Source organism: Rhincodon typus, chromosome 19, assembly GCF_021869965.1.
Source record: "Rhincodon typus isolate 14 chromosome 19, sRhiTyp1.1, whole genome shotgun sequence".
Taxonomy (NCBI): domain Eukaryota; kingdom Metazoa; phylum Chordata; class Chondrichthyes; order Orectolobiformes; family Rhincodontidae; genus Rhincodon; species Rhincodon typus.
The window spans coordinates 36,893,965-36,916,989 of record NC_063350.1 but is presented as its reverse complement, the minus strand read 5'-3'; the positions used below and the strand labels follow the sequence as shown (position 1 = coordinate 36,916,989).

The 23,025-nt window shown below is 39.0% G+C and overlaps 1 protein-coding gene across 1 annotated transcript in view; it reads left to right on the top strand.

Moving 5' to 3' along the window:
• The window catches only part of LOC109916065 (ubiquitin-conjugating enzyme E2 variant 1), a 36,593-nt gene extending 18,035 nt beyond the window's left edge, over positions 1-18,558 (top strand). Inside the window, exons 2-4 of the mRNA XM_048608575.1 lie at positions 8,342-8,515; positions 14,925-15,050; positions 16,770-18,558. Of these exons, the coding sequence (XP_048464532.1) occupies positions 8,342-8,515; positions 14,925-15,050; positions 16,770-16,916 (447 nt within the window). The 3' untranslated portion in view covers positions 16,917-18,558. The remainder of the gene's footprint in view (positions 1-8,341; positions 8,516-14,924; positions 15,051-16,769) is intronic.
• Positions 18,559-23,025: the final 4,467 nt, after the last annotated feature.

The window sequence follows — 23,025 nt, the reverse complement described above, 5'->3', positions numbered from 1 at the left end:
TCAAAAAAAGAACTTTGAAAATGTTGGGGAATCTGTAGGTCATGTCTAAAATCAATAGGTCTGGAGTGTTAAAAGCTACGTCTAGGTCTTACTGTTAGATTTAGCATTGCTGCAAAGCTGGACGCACTTCTGATTGATACTAAAGGTGGTACGAATATGTCTTGAATGTTTTAATACCTTTTTTCTATTTAATATCACAAGGCTACTTTTAGGTTGGTTGGCTCACCGAGCTGGTTTCTTGTTTTGCAGATGTTTCGTTATGTGCTGGGTAACATCCTCAGTGCAGCCTCCATTGAAGCGCCGGTGTATTCTCCCACTTGGTTTTTAAACTCTGGGGTCCGTTGAGACGGATTGCCTCACTTCCGGTTTTCCTTCGTAGTGGAATGTATGTGGGGTCGAGTTCAATATGTTTATTAATAGCATGCTTCGTGGAGTGCCAGGTTTCTAGGAATTCTCGTGCCTGTCTCTGCCTAGCTTGTACCAGGATTTTGGTGTTCTCCCAGTCGAAATGGTGGTTCTCCTTGTCCATGTGGATTGAGATGAGTGAGTACTGGTCGTGTCTTTCTCACGACCAGTACTCACTCATCTCAATCCACATGGACAAGGAGAACCGCCATTTTGACTGGGACAAGCTAGGCAGAGACAGGCACGAGAATTCCTAGAAGCCTGGCACTCCACGAAGCATGCTATTAATAAACATATTGAACTCGACCCCATATACATTCCACTACGAAGGAAAACCGGAAGTGAGGCAATCCGTCTCAACGGACCCCAGAGTTTAAAAACCAAGCAGGAGAACACACCGATAGTTCATTGGAGGCCGCACTGAGGATGTTACCCAGCGTGGTAATGAAACGTCTGCATAACGAAAGCAGCTAGGCGAGCCAACCAACCTCAACACTCACAACCCGAGTTACAAATTTACTCCAAAACCTTAGGGCTACTTTTAGTTTAGAGGTGACAATCAATTGCCATGCTGACTGATAAAATATATAAGCAACTAAGGTTCAGTATAATCCCAAAATTTTAAGATTAAACTTTTATGTTCTCAGATTTTGGCTGTTTTCTAAAATCGTAGAAAGCTTCATACTTTAAGGTTTCTTGAGGTTTCTGTGAATGTATTAAATAATGACTGGCTGAAATGGAGGGCTGCTACATTTAATGTTTAATTAAAGGTAAAGGTAAAGTTGCTATAATCTTAGAGCCATAGAGCTATTCTCTCATAGTGAGAGAGATATACTACAATTATGAAAGAAAAAATAAAAGTTTAAATTAAGAACTTTAATGGTTAATGAACAGAATATTTCTACAACTTGCTGATTTACTCTGCAGACTTGTCGACTGCAGTAATGTTTGTCTGTCTACTCATCTTAAACTGCTTTGTCAGCGTTATACGTTGTTTCTGTTTCTAGAAGATGTTGTGCAGTCTCTGTTTAAAAAAAGAAGTATACACTTGTTTGAGTTTTTAATCATAAAAAAGGCTACATATGTAGGTTAATGCCTTTTAAACAGGCCATCACATTTCATGGGGTTGTGTCGTAGGCCCAAACATCTTCAGTTGCTTTGGAAATGACCTTCCCTCCTCCATTGGGTCAGAAGTAGTGATGTTGCTGATGACTGCAGTGTTCAGCACCATTCATAACATAGCAGACCCTAAAATAGCCTATGCCTATATACAGCAAAACCTAGAAAGCATTCCAGTTTGGGCTAATATATGTCAAGAAACATTCATGCCACACAGGTAGTAGGCAATGCCCATCTACAACAAATATCCCAATCCTCTGATGAGAGAGCCCACCACATCACTACGAAAGATAACGCTTGAAGCATTCATAACAGCTTTAGCCAGGGGTATTAAGTGGATAATCCATCTTAAGCTCCTTCAGAGGTTCCAGGCGTCGCAGAAGCCAGTCTTCAGGCAATTCAATTCACTCCATACGATGTCAAGAAATGGTTGAAGGTACTCGATACTGCTAAAGGTATAGACCTTGATATCATTCTGGCAATGGTACTGAAGACTTCTGTTCCAGAACTTGCTGCGCTCCTAGCCAAGTTGTTCCGGTACAGCTACAACTGGCATTAATACAACAATATAGAAACTTGCCCAGGTGTGTCCTGTATCCAAAACATAGGACAAATTCAACCTGGCCAATTATCACCCACAAAAACAAAGTTGCTGGAAAAGGTCGGCAGGTCTGGCAGCATCTGTGAAGGAGAAAACAGAGTTAACGTTTCGGGTCCGGTGACCCTTCCTCCGAACTGATAGTGGCTAGGAAAACGTCAGGTTATATGCAGAAAATAGGGAGGTGGGTGGGGTTGGGAGTAAACGATAGGATAGAACCCAAAGAGAGAGAAAGACAGTTGGACAGACAAAGGAGTTGCTAACAATCAGGCTGGGAGGGTGAGTAGTTGTTAATGCGGACTGTTAGTGACTAACAACAGGGGGTGTGTAGTGGCAGGCTATGTGGTAACAGGGCCTGGTGTGTGGGGTGGGGGGCTGGGACATGGGAGAGTTTAGGCCCTAAAATTATTGAACTCAAATTGAGTCCAGAGGGCTGTAGGGTCCCCAAGCGGAAAATGAGGTGTTGTTCCTCCAGCTTGCGTTGGGCTTCACTGGAACACTGTAGCAAGCTGGAGACAGAGATATTGGCCAGGGAACAGGGTGATGCATTGAAGTGGCAGGCAACAGGTAGTTCAGGGTCTTTTTGCAAGCAGAACGTAGATGTTCTGCGAAGCGGTCGCCAAGTCTATGCTTCGTTTCCCCAATGTAGAGGAGACCACATTGTGAGCAACGAATGCAGTAGACTAGATTCTTGGAAGTGCAGGTGAAGTGTTGCTTCACCTGGAAGGTATGTTTGGGCCTTTGGATACTGGGGAGGGAGGAGGTAAATGGGCAGGTGTTGCACCTTCGCCGGTTACAGGGGAAGGTGCCGTAGGGCTGTGGGCAGGTGTTGGGGGTGAAGGAAGTGTGGACCAGGTTGTCCCGGAGGGAACGGTCCCTGTGGAAGGCGGACAAGGGAGGGGAGGGGAATATGTGTCTGGTGGTGGCATCTTGCTGGAGGTGGCAGAAATGGCATCTGATGATCTTCTGGATGTGGATGATGGTGGGATGGTAGGTGAGGATAAGGGGAACCCTATCGCTGTTGCGGAAGGGAAGAGAACGGGTGAGGGCAGAAGTGCGGGAGATGGGTCGGACCTGATTGAGGGCCCTGTTGACAACGGAGCTGGGGAATCCTTGGCTGAGGAAGAATGTGGACGTTTCAGAGGCTCCCTTGTCGAAGTTGGCCTCATCTGAACAAATGCAACAGAGACGGAGGAACTGAGAGAATGGGGTGGAGTCTTTATAGGAAGTGGGGTGTGAGGATGTATAGTCAGGTAGCTGTGGGAGTCAGTGGGTTTGTAATGGATATTAGTGGCCAGTCTATCCCCAGAAATGGAAACAGAAATGTCGAGGAAGGGAAGGGAGGAGTCAGGGATAGACCAGGTGAAAGTGAGGGCAGGGTGGAAATTGGAGGCGAAATTGATGAAGTTTTCCAATTCTAGACAAGGGTGGGAAGCAGCACTGATGATTTCATCAATGTATCGGAGAAAGAGTTGTGGGTGGGGGCCGGAATGGACTGGAACAAGGAATGTTCCATGTACCCCACAAAGAGACAGGCATAACTAGGGCCCATGCGGGTACCCATGGTAAACCCTATTACCTGAAGAAAATGAGAGGAGTTGAAACAGAAGTTGTTGACCCATCAGTCTACTCTCAATCATCAGAAATGTGATGGAAGATGTCATCAGAATTACTTTCGAGCAGTTCCTTCTCAGTTATAACATGCTGACTATTCAGGTTGGGTTCTGTCAAGTCACTCAACTCCTGACCTTATTACAGCCTTGGTTCAAAAATAAATAAGAGCTAAATTCCAGAGGTGAGGTGTGAGTGGCTGCATTTGACCAATTGTGACATCAAGGATTGAGAATAAGGAGCAAAACTTTCTGTTGTTTGCAGTCATACCTGGGATATAGATTGTGGTTGCTGGAGGTCAGTCATCTCAGCTCCAGGACATCTCTACAGGGATTCCCCAGACTAGTGTCTTAGGCCCAACCATCTTCAATTACTTCATTAATGACTTTCTCTCCATCATAAGGTTAGAAGTGGCAATGTTTGCTAATGAGATAGTAGGAACTGCAGATGCTGTCCATCCTGGGCCTCCTGCAGTGCCGCAATGATGCCACCCGAAGGTTGCAGGAACAGCAACTCATATTCCACTTGGGAACCCTGCAGCCCAATGGTATCAATGTGGATTTCACAAGCTTCAAAATCTCCCCTCCCCCTACCGCATCCCCAAAACCAGCCCAGCTCGTCCCCGCCTCCCTAACCTGTTCTTCCTCCCACCTATCCCCTCCTCCCACCTCAAGCCGCACCCCCATTTCTGATGAAGGGTCTAGGCCCGAAACGTCAGCCTTCCTGCTCCTATGATGCTGCTTGGACTGCTGTGTTCATCCAGCTCTACACCTTGTTATCTCAATGTTTGCTGATGATTGCTCACTGTTGAACAATTCGTGACCCCTCAGACATTGAAGTGGTTCGTGTCCAAATGCAACAAGATCTAGAAAGTATCTAGACTTGGGTTGACAAGTGGCAAGTAACGTTCATGCCACAAAAATGCCAAGCCATGACTGTTTCCAATAAATGACATTCTGACCATCTCCCCATGAGATAACATGGCATTATCATCACTAAACCTCCTGCTGTTAATATCCTGGGTATTACCATTAGCCAGAAACTGAACTGGACTCACTATTTAAATACAAAAGGAAGCCAGAGGTTTGGAATACTGCACCGAGTAACTCACCACCGGACTCCCCAAGGTCTGTCCACCATTTACAGGACACGTTAGGAGTGTGATAAAATACTCCCGGCTTGCCTGGTTGAATGCAACTCCAGTAACACTCAAAAAAATATGCTTGACACTATCCAGGGAAAAGCAGCTCACTTGATTGGCACCACACCTTCAAATGTCTACTCCTTCCGCCACCAATGTTCAAGAGCAGCAGTGTGTGCTATCTACAAGATGCACTGCAGAAATTCACCAGAGCTTCTTCGCCAACATTTTTTGGACACAACCTGCAGCATCTAGAAGGGCAAGAGGAGCAGCGACATGGGAATGCCTTTGCCTACAGATTCCTCTCTAAGCCACTCACCATCCTCTCTTGGAAATAATATTGCCTGTTCCTTCAGTGTTTTTCAGTGTCTTTAGAGTGCCCCACCCCCACCTCAAAAGTTTGTACCCCTCAACTTCCTTATTCATTTGCCAACTTAACGGCATCATCTGGAAGCAAGGGATTTGTTTCCACAATAAAAACCGAAAGAACTGCGGATGCTGTAAATCGGGAACAGAAACAGAAGTTGCTGGAAAAGCTCAGTGGGTCTGGCAGCATCTGTGAAGAAACAAATCAGAGTTAACATTTTGGGTCCGGTTCTGAGGAAGGTTTACTGGAGCCGAAACGTTAACTCTGATTATTTTTTTCTTCACATGCTGCTACACCTGCTGAGCTTTTCCAGCAACTTCTGTTCTTGTTCCCGATTAGTTTCCACAAGTACACTAATAATGTCAGTCTCTTCGCCTCTCTATGATTTCTCTCCCTCCATTAAATCTGTGTTGTCAGACTTACACATCTGTCATGTAGTATTAGAAGAACTTCCATTTCCTTCATATAGACATAACAAATATTGAAGCCCTTATTTTTAGACTGACACAAACTCTGCCCTTGCAGCTGGTTCTGTCATTGGCACATTCTAAGTTTGTAGCAGACTATACTCAAACATAGCATCCTACTCAAATGTAAACTGAGTATATTTCTCATACCTTCGCCATAAAAACCACCTTAGTTCTACCATCATCTCCATAAATCCTCTGCTAAAAATGATCGTGTTTTTTCATCTTCATATTCCAGTTCCAGTACTTCTCTGTCAGCTTCCTAATATTGTACATCAATTTGTTCAAAATGTTGCTACCTGTATTTTTCTTAACGCTTCTTTCCTTATCGATCTGTTGTTGGGTCCTGCCACCTGCCCCCACCCCCCACCTCCCCAATCATCTTCAACACAAACGTCTCGCTCGGATGCAAAGGTTTGGCATTAAAAACAAAGTGCTGGAGAAACTCAGCTTGTCTGACAGCAACTGTGCGGCAAACAGAGTTTAATGTTTCATATCCAATAGGTTTTGAAAATCAGCCTCAACGTTAACTCTGTTAACAATTTGCTTTGATTTCAGATCTTCCGCAACAGTACTACTTTGTCTTTATTGCAGAGGTTTGATATAGATGTGTATGTGCCAGCTGATCCTACAAAACAGTAACAATGCACATTGTATAGCCCCTGTTTTTAGGACTCATCTAAGGCATATAGGGAAGATATTGATGTTAAAGGAGTTATTGAGGTAAACAAAAAGTTTGTCTAATAGGATGGAAGCAACTAATTTTGATCTTTTCTTAATTACTGCATCACTCCAGTACTATGTTTCACTTTTCCCATTTATCTCCAACCTCTTAGCAACTGTATTAACTAAAGATAAGTGCTTCAGCAACTGTTTGATTCTATTTTAAAAAGCACAAATCATTAATCAGCGCCTTTTAACCCCATCTACCTTTTAAGGTAGATGAAACAAAGTTGTATGATTGATTTAATTCTAATAGAATGCACTCATACAGGATGGAAGGCAGAAAAATGTTTGCATTTTTGTTTCAAAATTATTTGTACTTTAACCTGAAAGATGTTAATTAGTATTCTCAACTATTGCATTAGTTTTATTGAAAATATTGCACTTTGCCAAAAGTAAGTTACTTCCTGTAGGTTCAGTGTGATAAGGTAATTACAGGAAGTAAATTACTTCTATTTTTAGAGTTTGCAAACCTGTACTGCATTTCATCTGGTTTTGCCGTGTTTGATTTGTTTTGCAATTGAGTAGGATTGCACTGTTGCATGGAAATCTCGCAGTGATAAACTTATGCACCTTCAGCTTCTTGTTGCTTTTGTTTTAGAATGATTTAAAGACTGGCATCACAAATGTTAAATGTGCAAAGTCATGTGTCTGTGCAAAATCTGGCCTACCTAATACAAAAAATTAGAGGCTGGCCAGCAGATTCCGTAGGGTCTGCCTTTCTTTATTTGTTAAGGGAATGTTGGTGGCACTAGCATAACAGCCAGTTGTTTCCAAGCTCTAATAACTCTTTAAAAAGTGGTACAGAATTCCTTTCTTTGAACATTGCAATTCATGTGGCATGGGTACAAGCACAGAACTTTTAGGAAGGGAGTTCCAGGACTTTGATGCAGCGACTTTGAAGAAACTGCAATATAGTTCCAAATCAGGATTGAGAATAGCTTGGAGGGGAACTTTCAGGTGTGCTGTTACCACTTCTGAATGGAGTTTAACTAAAAATCAGAGTCCGTGACAATTTTTAGTATACAAAATAAAATTGACTCTTGTTAATTATGTTGGACAAAAGATTTTTTTTGCCAAAATTCAGATGTGAAATTTGGAGACAGACAGATCAGAGCATGTATTAAATGTATTCTTTTTATCCTTCAGTAACAATGAATTTGACAAAAATAACTAAGTGTAAATGGCCGATACTTCAGACAATATCATAAAAATAGTTTATCTTACCATTAGCACATTGCTGTTTGTGGGAGTTTGTTGTGCACAACTTGGCTGTTACAGCAGTGAATTGGCTGTAAAACACTTGGTAAGATGTCAGGTGGTTGTGAAAAGTGCAATATAATTCTCAGCCTTTTTTTAAAAAATACAAGCTTTTTTTTAAAAACAAGCATTGTATTTAAATAACAAAAGCTGTAAAGTTGCCTAATTTCTATCAACCTTTAATATTTTAACATGTGAATTCTGAGTCAGTAATTGGTATTTAGACAGGTTGAAGGTAACAATGATAAAGCAGATGCTGAAATTTCAAATCTTTTCTCCAGTGCTACTCATTTGTGATCAAGTCAATTCATGTTAATTAAAGTTATCAGGTGTTATAATTCTCTAATACTTCAGTACGCACTATATAATTAGGAAACATTTATAAGCCGTTCTCTGACATTCTTTTAAAGAACAAGAAAATTACTTGAATGATTTTTGCATATGCTGTTTTTGCTATCTAAACCTAAATTTGCCTCCCTAATTTTAATTCCCTCCTTCACCAACCAGAGCTAGCTTAGATTGTGAATCGCAGCATTGTATGTGTCACTGACCTAGTAACAATCTGATTTTTTTTTGTTGTATAGTGACTCATTTTTTAAAGTATTACAACTCAGTCATGTGGGAATAATTTGATGTCCCTACAGTTGTAGTTTAAGCTTATTTTATTTGTTGCAGCTGTAACAGTTCCACGCAATTTCCGCCTTTTGGAAGAGCTAGAAGACGGCCAGAAGGGAGCAAGTGATGGGACAGTAAGTTGGGGACTTGAAGACGATGAAGATATGACACTTACAAGGTGGACAGGAATGATTATTGGACCTGCAAGAGTAAGTATGGTTTTAAAAATGAAAATTCATAATTACAGTGATACTAATTTAGTGTTTGATCCTACAGGATGTATGTATTTTTGGATTAATGGGATAGTTTCACAGCTTTAGGTGAGTGTTTGGAAATGCAGAACTTGAGAGTACTGAATAAGCATTGTTTTGATTGCAATTCCTTTGGATGCAGAAGTAAGCTATTCGGCGCCTTGAGGCTGCTTTGATGTTCTGTTTAGTCTTGGTGAACCTTTACGTTTATTCCATTATTTTTTGTTCACAGAATATGGACATTGCTGGCAAGGCCAGCGTTTCTTGCACATCCCAAATTATACTTGACAAGGGTATGGTGAGCCACCAGCTTGAACTGCTGCAGTTGTGGGGAGTGTGCATAGTGGACACATCAGCGAGCTAGTAATCTAAAACCCAGACTAATGGGTTTGAATCCCGCCCATGGCAACTATATAGCCAATCCTGATTTTTGTAAAAACCATCCGGTTCACTAATGCTGTTTGGGGAAGGAAATCTCTTGACATCCTTAAATGGTCTGTACTATGCGACTCAAGGCCCACAGCAATGTGATTAACTCTTAACTGCCCTGTGAGAAATTGGGGTTCAGCTGGATACGTCCACATTGCTTTACCTCGCATGGTGCATGTAACAATAGGAATCACAACATGTATGTTGACCAATGAAAGTAGGTGTTGGTAGACAGCGTAGTGAACACCTTGGCTGATTACTTAACTAGGACATCAAGGAAAGGATATTCATTTGACTGCTTCATTTCAAATGTAAACTTAAGCACAAGATAGGGATCATGAAGGTATGTATGGGCATTTTTGCATGTGGCTGTGAATTCAACTATAGCAAACGTATCATTTTCATTTTGGAAGTATACAAGATGTAGGAGATTGGGTGTCATGCCATGCTTCTCATGGAACACAACAAGGCTGTTTAGAAGAGCTGGTCCTACTTGAGAACCTGTGACAACAACATCTGTTTGTGCGTACATGCTGTCGTTAAAACTGGATTCAAATGTGCAAGCTGTTGTGTTCATAACTTCAATGAATACTGATTCACACAATGGTGGCAGGTCTAAATCACCATGATAGAGTGCTACAGTGCGGATACCTATGACTTCTTTTGCAGTACATTGGTGAATAGGCTAGCAATGTCACATAAGCATATGAAAGTTGCATTATTGATATGAAAGTCCTATATGGTCTTTGCAAATGTGAAAGGATCATTCAACATGCACATAGGAAACCTGCCCAAAACTGTTTGTAGCTATTTGCCTATTTCCTTCATTGTTGCCGGGTCAAAATCCTGGAATTTCCTTCCTGAGGGTATTGTAGGTCAGCCATCGGCATGTGGACTGCAGCAGTTGAAGAAGGCAACTCACCACCACCTTCTCGAGGGCAACTATGGACAGGCAATAAAAATACTGGCCAGCTAGCAATGTCCACGTTCCACAAGTGAATAGAAAAAATTTGGCCGGTTTATGTTGTGCAGAAACAGTCATAGATAAGATAGGACATAAAGGGGCATCACTTTTGCATATCTTGGACAACTGTTACATATCCACGTCTCATGATGTGAGGACAGAACCTATTGTATATGTAACCCAGCAGCTTGTGCTGTTACACAAGTCCAGCAAGCTTTTTTTAAACATTGGAGTAAATCATGTTGAGTGTTACGTCCAAAAGATACAAATTTAGATCCATCATTAAAAATGGCATGTATTTTATTGATACATTGACACTTATTAAGGATAACTGTTTAGATCCTGTTGTCACGTACTGATATGTGTGCCCAGGTTGGCCTTGAAGCCTTGCATTGCATGTGAAGATTGGAGACATCATCATTTGGAATCCCGCAATACGTGCACTCTCGATCAGTTCAGTGTGATTTCAAGGATTCAATGTCCTTGCTAGACAGTGGTTTGTGAAGAATAACTGGGAGTAGAGAGGTTCAAACTCAGCAAATTCCTCTTCCTGTTTGATTCGGGACAAAGGCCCACCAAAATTGAAACCATGCACAAGGACAAACAAGTTGCTTTCAGAGAATCCATGTTAACAGAGATTTATTATGTGTTTAGTGGAGTGTTAATTGCATTGTGAGACTGCTAACACTGAAGTGTGTTTATAGTGCAGCATGTTTTAAAACTGTTTATGATGTGCTCATCTATCAAAGCAATGTAGCAGCGTGAGCAAATCAAATTAAAAAATGAAAGAAATATCCATACTTCAAACCAAGTGCAGAGTCAAAGCATGGCATAAATTAGTACTTATTATCAGTCTGCTTACTCTTGCATAAACACCCATTCAGTCATAGCACCATGTCTCACCTTAGTATTATTAGTATATTCAGAAATTTAAAAATAGCATAACCTTGCGTTTAATGCACTCTTGGAAAAAATTCCATAGATACATTAACTGTTCTTAATTTATCCATGTGTCACACTGTTTTTGTTTTCAAATTCAGTAATTCCAAACAACTATGAGTAGTGATCTATTTTCAAGTCAGGATGATGTGTGACTTGAAGGATATGGTGTTTCAGTGTACTTGCTGATGTTCTTCTTCTGTAAGATAGAGGTTGTGCATTTGGAAGGTGCTTTTGACAAAGCCTTGATAAATTGCTGCAATGCTTCTTGTAGGTGAAGCACAGATCTTGGTCTTGGAAGGAATTAATACTTAATGCACTTTGCTGTTGTAGCCATGGTGTTTATGTGGCTGGTTAAGTCAGACTTCTGTTTACTAAGTTAGCAATATCAGTGCCATTTAATGTAAACGTGAGATCATTGGAGACTGTCTGATTGGAGACGGTCATGCCTGGCACTTGGATTTGAATGTTAATTGCTATCAGTCCAGTCCAAGTGAAACACTCTAATCCTCAGGCTTACTGGTATGCTTTGCAGCATTATAAGCCACCTCTTTTAAATTAATACTTTCCTTAATTTCCCCTAGTACCTTTGATTGTGATGTATAAGATGATGTAATTTCTTCAGCCTCAAAAATCATGTTTTTGCTTATACATAGCATATAAGTTGAGTTCACTGTTCAGGCACAACATGCTGTACTTGCATTAGTAGTCAGTCAGTTTTTCAAATTAATGTTGACTTACCTTTACAATTACTAGCTGCAAGAAATCAGTCAACGAATACAGACTGTGTTGTGAAGATATGTGAGAGTTTTTAAGATGCCCATATAAAGCAGACTGCTTGATGAACAAACAACAAAGATGACATAATAATGTTGGCATTACACGTTTACATTTGGCATATAAGTTGACCTTTTTTGGAGATGTTTTTGAGACTTCAAAGGCTGACTTATCCATCAACATCTTAGTTAGAGTCATACAACATGGAAACAGACTCTTCAGTCCAAATCATCCATGCTGGCCAGACATTCCAATTTGACCTAGTCCCATTTGCCAACATTTAGCCCATATCCCTCTAAACCCTTTCTATTCATATACCCGTTCAGATGCCTTTTAAATGTCATAATTGTACCAGCCTCCTCCACTTCCTGACAGTTCATTCCATGCATGCACCACTCTCTGTGTGAAAAAAGTTACACCTCACGTCCTTTTTAAATCTTTCCCCTCTCACCTGAAACCTATGCCCTCTAGTTTTGGACTCCCTACCCTAGGAAAAAGACCTTGACTATTCACCCTATCCATGTCCCCCATGACCTTATAAACCTCTAAGGTCAACCCTCAGACTCCAATGCTCCAGAGTGAAAAGCCACAGGCTCTTCAGCCTCTCCCTATGACTCAAACCCTCCAGTCCTGGCAACATCCTTCTAAATCTTTTTTTTGCACCCTCTCAACATTAATAGCATTCTTCCTATAGAAGGGCAACCAGAATTGGATGCAGTATTCTAAAAGTGGCCTCACAATGCTCTGTACAACATGACGTCCCAACATCTATACTCTGCTCTGACAAATGAAGGCAAGTGTGTCAAATGCCACCTTTACCACCCTGTTTATCTGTGACTCCACTTTCAAGAAACTACGGACCTGCACCCCTAGGTCTCACTCCCCATCTCAAGTTAGCTGTATGCGTATCTTAATTTTTGTTTTTCATGGAATGTATTTTTTACTGAACTTTTTGAAATGTCTCTTTCAATATCTCCGGCTGTTTTCTTGTTCTGGGTTACAGGTTGTGGTTACGTACACTTCTGCTGCTGATGGCACAAGACGCATCAGGAATGTGCAGAAGATCTGTTCTCAATCTATTCTGTTTAGTGCCATGGTAGTGAGACACAGCACTGTGGATTTACCCTTAGTGTGAATGCATTGATGCATCTACGATGGATTAGTGAGGAGGAAGTCATGTGGGTTTTTTGCTTGAATGGTTCTCTCATTGCCTGGTAGCTGTATCCTTCAGGACTTAACCATTTTAGTGAATCGTGATACCCACTGAGTCACTCTTGGTAATGGACATGAAAGCCCTCTGCCAAGAATATGTTCTGTGCCCTTGCCACCCTTAGAGTTTCTGCGAAGTGGTATTTAGCATAAAGAAGTGCAGGTTCAAAAGCAACAGCAGGACAAATGATGGTAATCAGAGGAGGTTTCCCTACCAAATGCTTGCCTTGCTGCCGTGAGGCCTTATGAAATCCAGAGTAAATATTCAGGACTCCCTTGGCCATGCCTTCTGATTATATACCATTCTGCCTAGCATCTGGCATTAGCCCTCACCTATAACATTTCTAAGTAAGAGAATTCTCACAAATCCAGATATCTTGTCAGTTATATACTAGATTTGACTAGCTCAGTTCAGTTTCACACAGTTACAGGAAAATGTGCAAGCTTACATTACCAAGGTTTACATATAACCTCAAGTACCATTGTTTATTTTGAAAGACATGTTAGAGCTGCAGAATTTGAATATAGGATTTGGTTCTTTTATAAAACATACTCCGATAGAATAATTTTCCCATATACCATAAATCTGTCTTTATATTCCGTATCTCTTCATGCTTTTATTGTGCACAAATTTATTCATCAGTTGACCCAGGATACACAATCACTTGAGGAATGAGTCCCAGTTTTCCACTTGCTCTTTGTGAAAAAGTGCTTCCTGGTTTCACTAGTAAGTGGCTTAACTCTACTTTTCAGATCGTGACCCCACTAACTCATTTGGATATAGAGGAACTGTCATATGTTTTAACCATTTTAACAGTGTCAATTAGATTACCTTCAACTTTCTAATCTCAAGGAAGTATTTGAATTATGTCTCTGTAATTTGCTGCCTAAGCCCTGATACTTGGTGAAGAAACACTTGCAGCTTCAAGGGGAATATGTTTCCAGAGGTTTGGTAAACAAAACTAAACTTTGTACTCCAGACAAGGAAGTCGCATAATCAAAACAGCATTTCCTCACTTTGAGTTATAGTCCATTCGAGGTTAAGGTCAGCAACGCTGTAGTTTTTTTCGATTAATTTTGCATTTCTGCATGAGATTTGAGTGATGTTTGACCATGGATACGTGACTCACACAATGCTCTAAGGAATTATCAAATTATTTCCTAGTAATCCAAGAATGAAAAAGAATATACTGGTGATATTCAGCAGATCAAAGAAGCATCTACAGAGAGAGAAATAGTTAATATTTCAGGTTGATAATCTTTTATTAGACTGAAAAAGTGGATGAGAGATCATTAACCTGAAATCACGCTCTCTCTCTCTTTCCACAGGTGTTGCCTGATCTAATTACTGTCAGCATTTGAGAATTTGAGCAGGACCTCTCCACTCGATCTGAAAACGTGACCCAAGCTTTCGGTTGTTTGTCATTTTAAGTAACCAACTGGCTCTCAGGCTTAAATGTCTGTGCTGAGTCCACTGCAGTGTTGCTCAATGCAGGCTCAAGAAACAGCATCTGACTTCTGATTAGGCCGTTTACAACCCTCGGGACTCAACAATGAGTTCAACAATTTAAGATAATGGACTCTGCCTCTATTTTGATTTTTTTTGTTTGCCATGTGCTGTTTTTGAGTCTTTTTTTTAAATGTTTTTGTTGCCAAACAGAGTTGCTCATTGTTCTGGTACTTAGACTCATTCTGGACAAATGCTTTGTCATGTTGCTATGACCATTGCCACTAGTTTTGTCTTTTGTTCCAGTGTGTCTTTGAATTTTAATCTCTCCAGGCCTCTCCCCTATCCCAGGCCATCCCTTTTGTCCTTTCTCCCCCTCTTGCCTTCGACAGCCTTACCCTCAGGTTCTGAAGACATCATATTCAACTCAAAACATTAACTCTTCTGCTGTCTCCACAGATGCTGCCAGGCCTGCTGAGTATTTCCAGCAATTTGTCTTTATTTAAGATTTCCAGTGTTTGCAGTAGTAATTTGCTTTGAAATATTTGAATCTGTTTGGTTTATTAAATAATGTTGCTAAATGACCCCTCTTCTTTTTACAGACAATTTATGAAAACCGAATATACAGCCTTAAAATAGACTGTGGTCCTAGATATCCAGAGGTAGCTCCACATGTTAGATTTGTAACAAAAATAAATATGAATGGAGTAAATAGTTCCAATGGAACGGTAAGTTTATAATTGCCACCATTGATCGCTGTGCTTATTCGCAATAATCACAATGGTTTGATTAATTTTTCTGAGGTCTCATTGTTATAATACCACAGTGGTGCAGTGATTGCTTTCTTTGAGGTGATTAGAAAATTTGACCCATCACTTGTCAAATGGCTTAATTTTTGTTGAGACATTTTCATTGATTTTTTTTTCTATATGAAGCATAAGCAAACCATCATAAAACTAAGTACAGTACTCATTCACTGGCTTAGTCGCTTGCAAAGCCATAGGAGACCAAAAGTATGCAAATTTTATTCTTGATCTGGACTGTTTTCACTTTTCTCAGCTAGGACCAATACATTAGGGTGATACGACTGGAGTAAATAGTATGTATTAGAAATAGGAAAATTAACCAAAGTTTTGCATTCATTGTCAATCCATCAAACCCTCACCTTAAGATAGAGCATGGCTGTGTTCCATAAGTCATTGCAGCACTAAGGGTGGCCATTTGGCCCATTCAGCCTGTTTTCATGTCACGTAGCATTTGATACATTCATAACAATAGGTGTAGGCTATTCAGCCCCTTGAAGTATTCTGACATTGTTAGGTCATGGTGTTTTGTACCCTTAACTCTATTTACATATCTTTGACAATGGCGCTTGATGTCCTTGCCTAACAAAAATCTTATCAATCTCAATAATAAAAATGAAAAAACCTTTTGGAGGAGAGAATTCCAGATTATTGTTCTCTTGCATAGTTTAGTTCTAATTTTACACTTCAAGAATGAAGCCAGCTGATGCCAATACAACTATTGCCCAAAATGGAGTCAGTGCTTTGAGAAGAGATGAATGTCCACAGAAAGATGAAGTTACAGCAATTAATCTGGAATTCATGCCTTCCTGTATTGAAGGATACTTCTTTCTCCAGTATGTGTGTGTCTGTGTGCACATAGTTACTTTAAAAATGGCATGAGTATTTAGTTTTTAAAAGTTGTCTGTGAAAACTGCATTTTTTTCTTGTTTTATATTTGAGCAATTGGCTTTTTACCTAATCCACATATTGTACCGTTGCACTAAACCTAATTGAATGAGTAAAGACAAGTAGCAACGTGGTAATTCATTTGATGTCTCCATAGCAATATACATCAGTTTTGCTTCTAGAGCTGACCATTCTTGAAATTCCTCTAACCTAACCTAAATGGCTTGAATTGAGTTAGGTTTATGCCACAAGATGGAGCCAGTCTTAGCAGTAGAACATTGACTGGGAGTAAACAGATGCTCTATGTTTAGGCTGCAAATGTGCCTAATGCAAGCAAAATGTTTTAATTTCTCATTTTGCTCCAAGCATTCTATTTAGCTTTTGTCGTTTTATCTTACTTTATTGGCACCTTTAACCATTAGTGTGGCATCATGTACCAGTTGAGCAGGAATAATGAGGATTTTTTTCTGGTTTAAATGTATTTTGTGCAGTACCTTTTAAAATAATTATTCCCTAATGTATACTGTGAATGCCAACGGCAAATTTTAATTCCTATATCCTTGCTCATAATAAGGAAGATCAAGTGTGTGCTTTACAGGATACTCATATAGTATATATAATGTACATGTATGGAAATCTAATTGTTTAAAGTGGTAGGCTAATGGCCTAATTCACTTAATTACCTGTGTTTAAATTAAAAAGCAATAAAAGTATAGAAGCAGATAGTTGTGTAATTTATATTTGCATCTTTCCTAGGTGGATCCAAAAAGCATATCAGTCCTAGCTAAATGGCAGAATTCATATAGTATCAAAGCTGTTCTGACGGAACTTCGGCGTCAAATGATGTGTAAAGAAAATGGAAAACTCGCTCAGCCCCCAGAAGGACAAAGTTACAGCAATTAATCTGGAATTTAACCCCTCTCTATTCAAGCTTACTTCATTCTCCACTGTAGTATTTTTTTCTAGACGCATCTTGTAGATCTCAAAGTACTGGAAAAAGAATAATTCCCATTAAAAAGCAATTAATCTTAATACTGTAAATGTATTCCAATACTAATTGTTTTTGTTGGACAAAAGTTGTATGATAACACAAATAATCTTGCGCGTAACCACTGTCTACACAGTAGAATCTTTGTTGTCAGGAATTATCTATTGAAATTAGTACTGTTGAGACCAGTGTGGCACATTTAGCTAAAGCTGTGAATATGCACATCACACAGACACTTGCTGCAGGTTTGGCCTTTAAATTATTGTCCCTTCGCAATAGTATTAAAGCTCAGGGCTATTTATTAGAGTCTAAACACAAAGGATGGAATGATCAGTGCAGTATTGTTTTCTGGTCTTCATCTGCCAATGGGGTTTATCTTGCTTTCAGAGCCAACTTTTCCTTTGTGCTGTCTCTAGTAAATGCTGAACACGGCTGATGTATTTTGGACCACTAACCTTAGTTTGCTGTAATGTGGATGCAAGCTACATGTATAACTATTTGGTGTGTCCAGGACTTTTTTGACATTCATGTTTGTACAAAGCCACATTTTAAAGCAGCGGGTATCACCACAACTCTTAAACAACCATTGTTTCCATTAAAAGCCTATTTTGTTGAAAAATGTTTAAGATATTAGATGTATGGATATAACAGTCTCAGAAATTAAAGAATTTAACATAACTTAATGGTATTCTATTAATAGCCTTTTATTGTGTCAGCCTGATTATGAAATATTAAAATTGTGCATTATGGGTAATACATGGATTATATTTAAGCTAAATTGTAAATACAATAGCTTTGACCGCACTTAAAATATAAAAGTGCATATAAAATGCAGGTTAGAAAAAACATTCTCTTTATAAATTTGTCATAAGCTTTTACATGTACATCAGTGGACTGAATACTAGTGTCTTGTAATACACTTGTGGCAGTTGTACTAGAAATTATTTTTTGGATATGTTTGGCTGTTTTCTATGTATTGGAAGTTTATCTACAGTAGCCACAGATACGAGTATTCTTATAGAACAAGACAATATAGTGCGTTCGAACAATTTTTGTGTAACTCTGGGACTTCAATCCAACAGATAGGCTAAGACTCTGTTACAGTGGTTCAATGTAAAATGGTTCTGTAAAATCACAATCTGCTACTCAGTGGGCATGAATCCACAACCTAAGCTGCTTTTGGTTAGGTACTAATTGGTAATCTCCCTTAAAAAGGTCAAGGGCAGAAATTGCAAATGTTGCAATATTACATCAAAGTATACTTCTAAAATTGGGTTACAGCATATTATCTTTTTTCATTTTCCTTGGATTCAGCATTACGAGCAGCTCTTGGTGATCCATAAATTTCCTTTGGTATTGATTGAATTTTCTGTCCCATATCTAGGTAAATGAACTGAATCCTTGTGGTGCACTCCAGCTACCAAAACGTTGTGCTATCAAAACTCTACAAATGGAAATTGACGTGTGCTCGTGTTAGACAGGTTTGGGCTTTGGGCTAGCAATGAGTTCTAATTGCCTGGGATGGGAGTGACTAATAAATAGTGACAGTGAAATCTATATGTTCTTATCTTGGTAATTGATGTAATTCTGTTCCATACACATGAAACTGTATAAACACATGAATTAGGAGCATAAGTAGGCCACACAAACCCTCAAGTGTGCCCTACCATTTTATAAGATCATAGCTGATCTGATTGTGACCTCAAATCCGCTTTCATGACTACCCAATACCCTTGATAATGTAGCCATAATCATAACCTGTAGAATGTTTACCTCAACTTGTTTCTGCTGATCGACAAGACTGAAACTAGACTTTGACTGATTTCCAGGCGAAACAGGCATCCTGTATAAATAGTATCTACGCTTTGAAATATATTGGAACTGATGTAAAATAAGCAACTATATCTAAAGACTAAATGACCATTCATTATTTTTGAATTGTCGTCAAACATTGAAAGTAGCCAAAAATATAATGACCCTGGACTGAGTAACCAATTTACATTTTGTACATATTTGAGGTATAGCAGATTGTACATTCTGGTGTCCTGACCATCAAACTTGTCTAGACTCGCCTGGTCGGTGGTTTTCTTGATACTGTTATGTATTATGCCCTTGCAGTTCAAGACAGGCTAAGAAAAGTTTAATTGTCAACTGTTGTGCCTGATCAGGTATTTTCTGCTGGAGTTGAATGGTAAATAGTCAGAACATATTATCGAGCACTGACATAATTCAACATAAATTCTTTCTCCTTAAATTACTTTCTGAACTAGGAGTATTTCTCCGTTCAAGCAGCCAAGCCTAACTGAAAATAATCCTGAGGGATAAAGGTTGGCTATCAAACTCCTTGATCTTGTTCTCCACACACTTAGACTCAGTTCCTGCCTTAGAACATTATATACGCCAGTGTACAAAAAAGGATCAGTTCCTGTTCTGTAATTGACCTGATGTCGTCAACATTTTTTGATTTTGGGGGGTGGGGGAAGCCAGGGGCTGGGGTATAATGGTATGAAAAGTGAGGTAATACAAGGAAGGTGTTTCTAGACATAGTGCAGATTTTTTCTGTTAATTTTTTTTGTCAGCCATCTTAGGCATTTTAGGCTCATCTTGTTACTGGCTCATACAAATGAGGATACATCGTAGATCAAGATTATTTGTGTTATTGCTTCCAGATTCCAAACTCCATTCTCTCAAATGTTCTGCTCTCCAGCTCCATACTCTTTACCCTGTCTCAATGCTTTGTGATCTGACCCATATCTCAGCCTACATGGGAGATGTATTGATCCTCCTTTAAATAACTGCATTTTTGGTTTCTTTTAAGTTGAAAATCTGTAAGTAAATTCTATTATTTATCTTCTACCTGTATTATCTCATTTATAGCCATAAAAGATGAAATACAAAAATAAAAATGATTTCAATTTTATTCTTTTAAAATATTTCAGTACTGGTAGTGAGAGTAGCCTCTGTCATTTCTTAAAGCTAGCATGATGTAAAGGTTAAGGAGAGAAGTGGGAGTTGATTAAATACCTTTTAAAAGCTAACATGGACTCCCTAACCCCAGTTCAATCCTAGTCTAACGGGCTGATTTGTTAGCATAACAGTAAGATTGCTACAATTACCAAATGCTTTGGGATAAATTTCTTCATTGTTTCATACTTTTAATGTTTCTGATTTGCTATTTGAGGAGTACACAATTGGATCTAATCAACCAAAGTTTTGTACAAAATTGCATAATACTGGCACGATATAAATTTATCATTAAGAACAGAGTTTGATACATCAGATGTTGGACAGGAAGTGTCTGCTGTGTACATTGTTTTTCATTTTAACTTGTAGGTACCTTGCAGTATGATGGAGCATGTGCTGTTTTTATAACAAAGGTGCTATACCATGTAATTTAAGCTGTATTTTTATTGGGACAATTGTTAAAGTGACGGAAGAAGTCCAATTTTATTTTTATTACATATTCTGGAGTTTTGACTGATCTTTTGTGATTGTGTTTGTGATTCCATTTTTTTGAGACAAGAAGCATTGAGAGCACAGGAATTCTGTCTAATAGCTTCACTGAAAAGAGTAAAATTAGAATTACAGCCATAAAGATTCTCCTCTTATGCCTGCACTTCCCTTTTATTCTATCTTAACGTTAGCGCATAGTTGTTTTAACACAATTTTTAAAAATACTGTGTATTGCTTTAAAGATGGTCAAGAAACATAGAAATTCTTTCTTTTCCTCAGATGTTAGGTAACTATTAAAATTCAGCTTTTCTATTATTTCAAAACAGCAATGTCCCTTTGCATACTGTATACTATTTAGTTGAATGCCTCGCATGTCGTACATATGTATTACACTTCAAGCTGTCAATATGTATGATGGTTATCATACTCCTGATTTGCTCAAGCTCAACAAATTAATAATTAATAGTCTAGCTATTGATTATTAATGTAGCTATTTACGAGCAAGCTGTGTGCTTAGCATGTCAGTATAGCTTTGTATTTCTTTTTGTTACACTTAACACAAAGTTTATGCATCATCTTTGGTATGCTATTTGCTATTGAGTGCTGTTAGATGTCCTTTTGAGATAATGTTTCCTTCAGCATGCTGACAGCAGTGACCATGTTGTTCAGCATGTGAATTGGATATTAGAATAGTAGTGGTGGCATCAGTGGGAAGGAGTAAGTGGATGAGAGAGTGCATGACATTGGAACTCTAGTGCATAACGCCCACTTTTCAGAAGCTGAGATGTCAGATATATGTAAGGATACTTGGGATGATGAGGAGACTTGTTGCATTTCATGCTACACTGTGGAGTCTGTATTATTGTATTATTTCATCTCCTGCCTGATTTCCAGATAGAATCTAACAGGGAGCATAATAATTCTATTCCCATCTTATAGAGGTTATCATGTGAACTCGCTAACACGCAGATTCTTACAAACCAGTGAAAGCAAACTTTGATGGAGTCGTCCACTTTTTAGCCCATTAAACCATAAGGCAACTGTACAACTTGTTTTCTAAGAACAAATCATCAATTCCTTTATGCAAAGGAGGCTGTGACACAAGAAGGTAGACAGCTTTTACTAGGTGGAAGATTTTCTAAACCTGCAAAATTTCATTGGTTCACAAATGGCTGTCAGGGCCTTTCGGCAACAAGTTCATAGCACACGCAAATAGGGAAAAAAAATGTTTGTTGTGGTGTTTCTGTGTTGGAACAGAAAATTGTGTTAAAATAGCCTTAAAGCTAGCATAATTTATATCAGGCCACCATTGTCATACTATAGGAATGAATATAAATATCATATCTGGCTGGTTGCAGTGGGATTGAGGATATTTACTGCATCCTTGGTTATAACTGGGCCTAATATGAAACGTCCAAACAGATGGTGCACAAATAAAGATCGTACTCACACCTAAATTTTGTTGGATTATATAGTTGGCGGTTTAAACAGGTAAATTGATGTTTGGGTATGTCAGAGAGGTCCTGTAATCCCTAGAAGATGTCCAAATATTTGCTGCATGTTGTGAGATTCAAATAGTGAAAGTAGATCACTTAGGAAAGAGGAGAATGGTCACCAGTTATTTTACACACTTCCTATTAACAGGGTGAGGTGAGGTCCATTGTAATTTTGGTCACAGAACAACTACCTTTTCAAATCACAAAGGGGCATACCCATTCAAAAAAAAAATTCTATCATTGACATGAAATGTAATGGCTGTTGTACCAGCAAAATATGACAGCTCTACAAAGCCACCATGTTTGAAGATCATTATTAGATATTCTTGTGCAGCATACTATGTTTATCTACGCATTTTGGATCTTTTTCTGCAGAAAACAAAGATGTGAAGCATTAAATTCCTAATTGGAGATATAATCTGGTTGATAACCATTTTTAATTCTGGAAATGTAAGGCAACAATTTTAGAACTAAATAGACGATGATGGATTGGATTTTCCTGAGAGTGGTGAATTAATGGGTTTTGCTCTTCACCTCCCACAAAGTTGCACAGACTTGTGCCAGGCTTGTTAATGGAGACATTTGAATTTGGTGTCCAGGCCAAATAGTAGGGAAGCTTCTTGACCAATTAGACTCCGAGGTACAATCTACAAACAGAAAAGGGTGTTAAGTAAATTAGATTCAAACTATCGTGTAGGAAATGAAATTAAGATTGGGACGCACAGATTGGATTAAGAGGAGGGTATGTTATGATGGTGTTATGAAATTACTTGATTTTTGACCTCCATCATCTGGTTTTAAAATATAATGTTTCATGGACCAAAACGATTTTCAGGAAGTAGTGTCCATTTGACCAGGTTGAACCAAGGTGATGAAAGCAAGAATAAATAATTAATTTGAACTGGAATTAATATTGTGATAAAAAGTCATTGTAATTCAGAGCTGCATCTCCTGTTTAATTCACACCTGTTTGGAGGTTTCACGTGTTGGGATGAAAGTTACCAGTGAATTACGTAGCTTGGAAACATTCAACGAAGCTAGACATAGGCATACACAGTATATATACTTCAGGTCC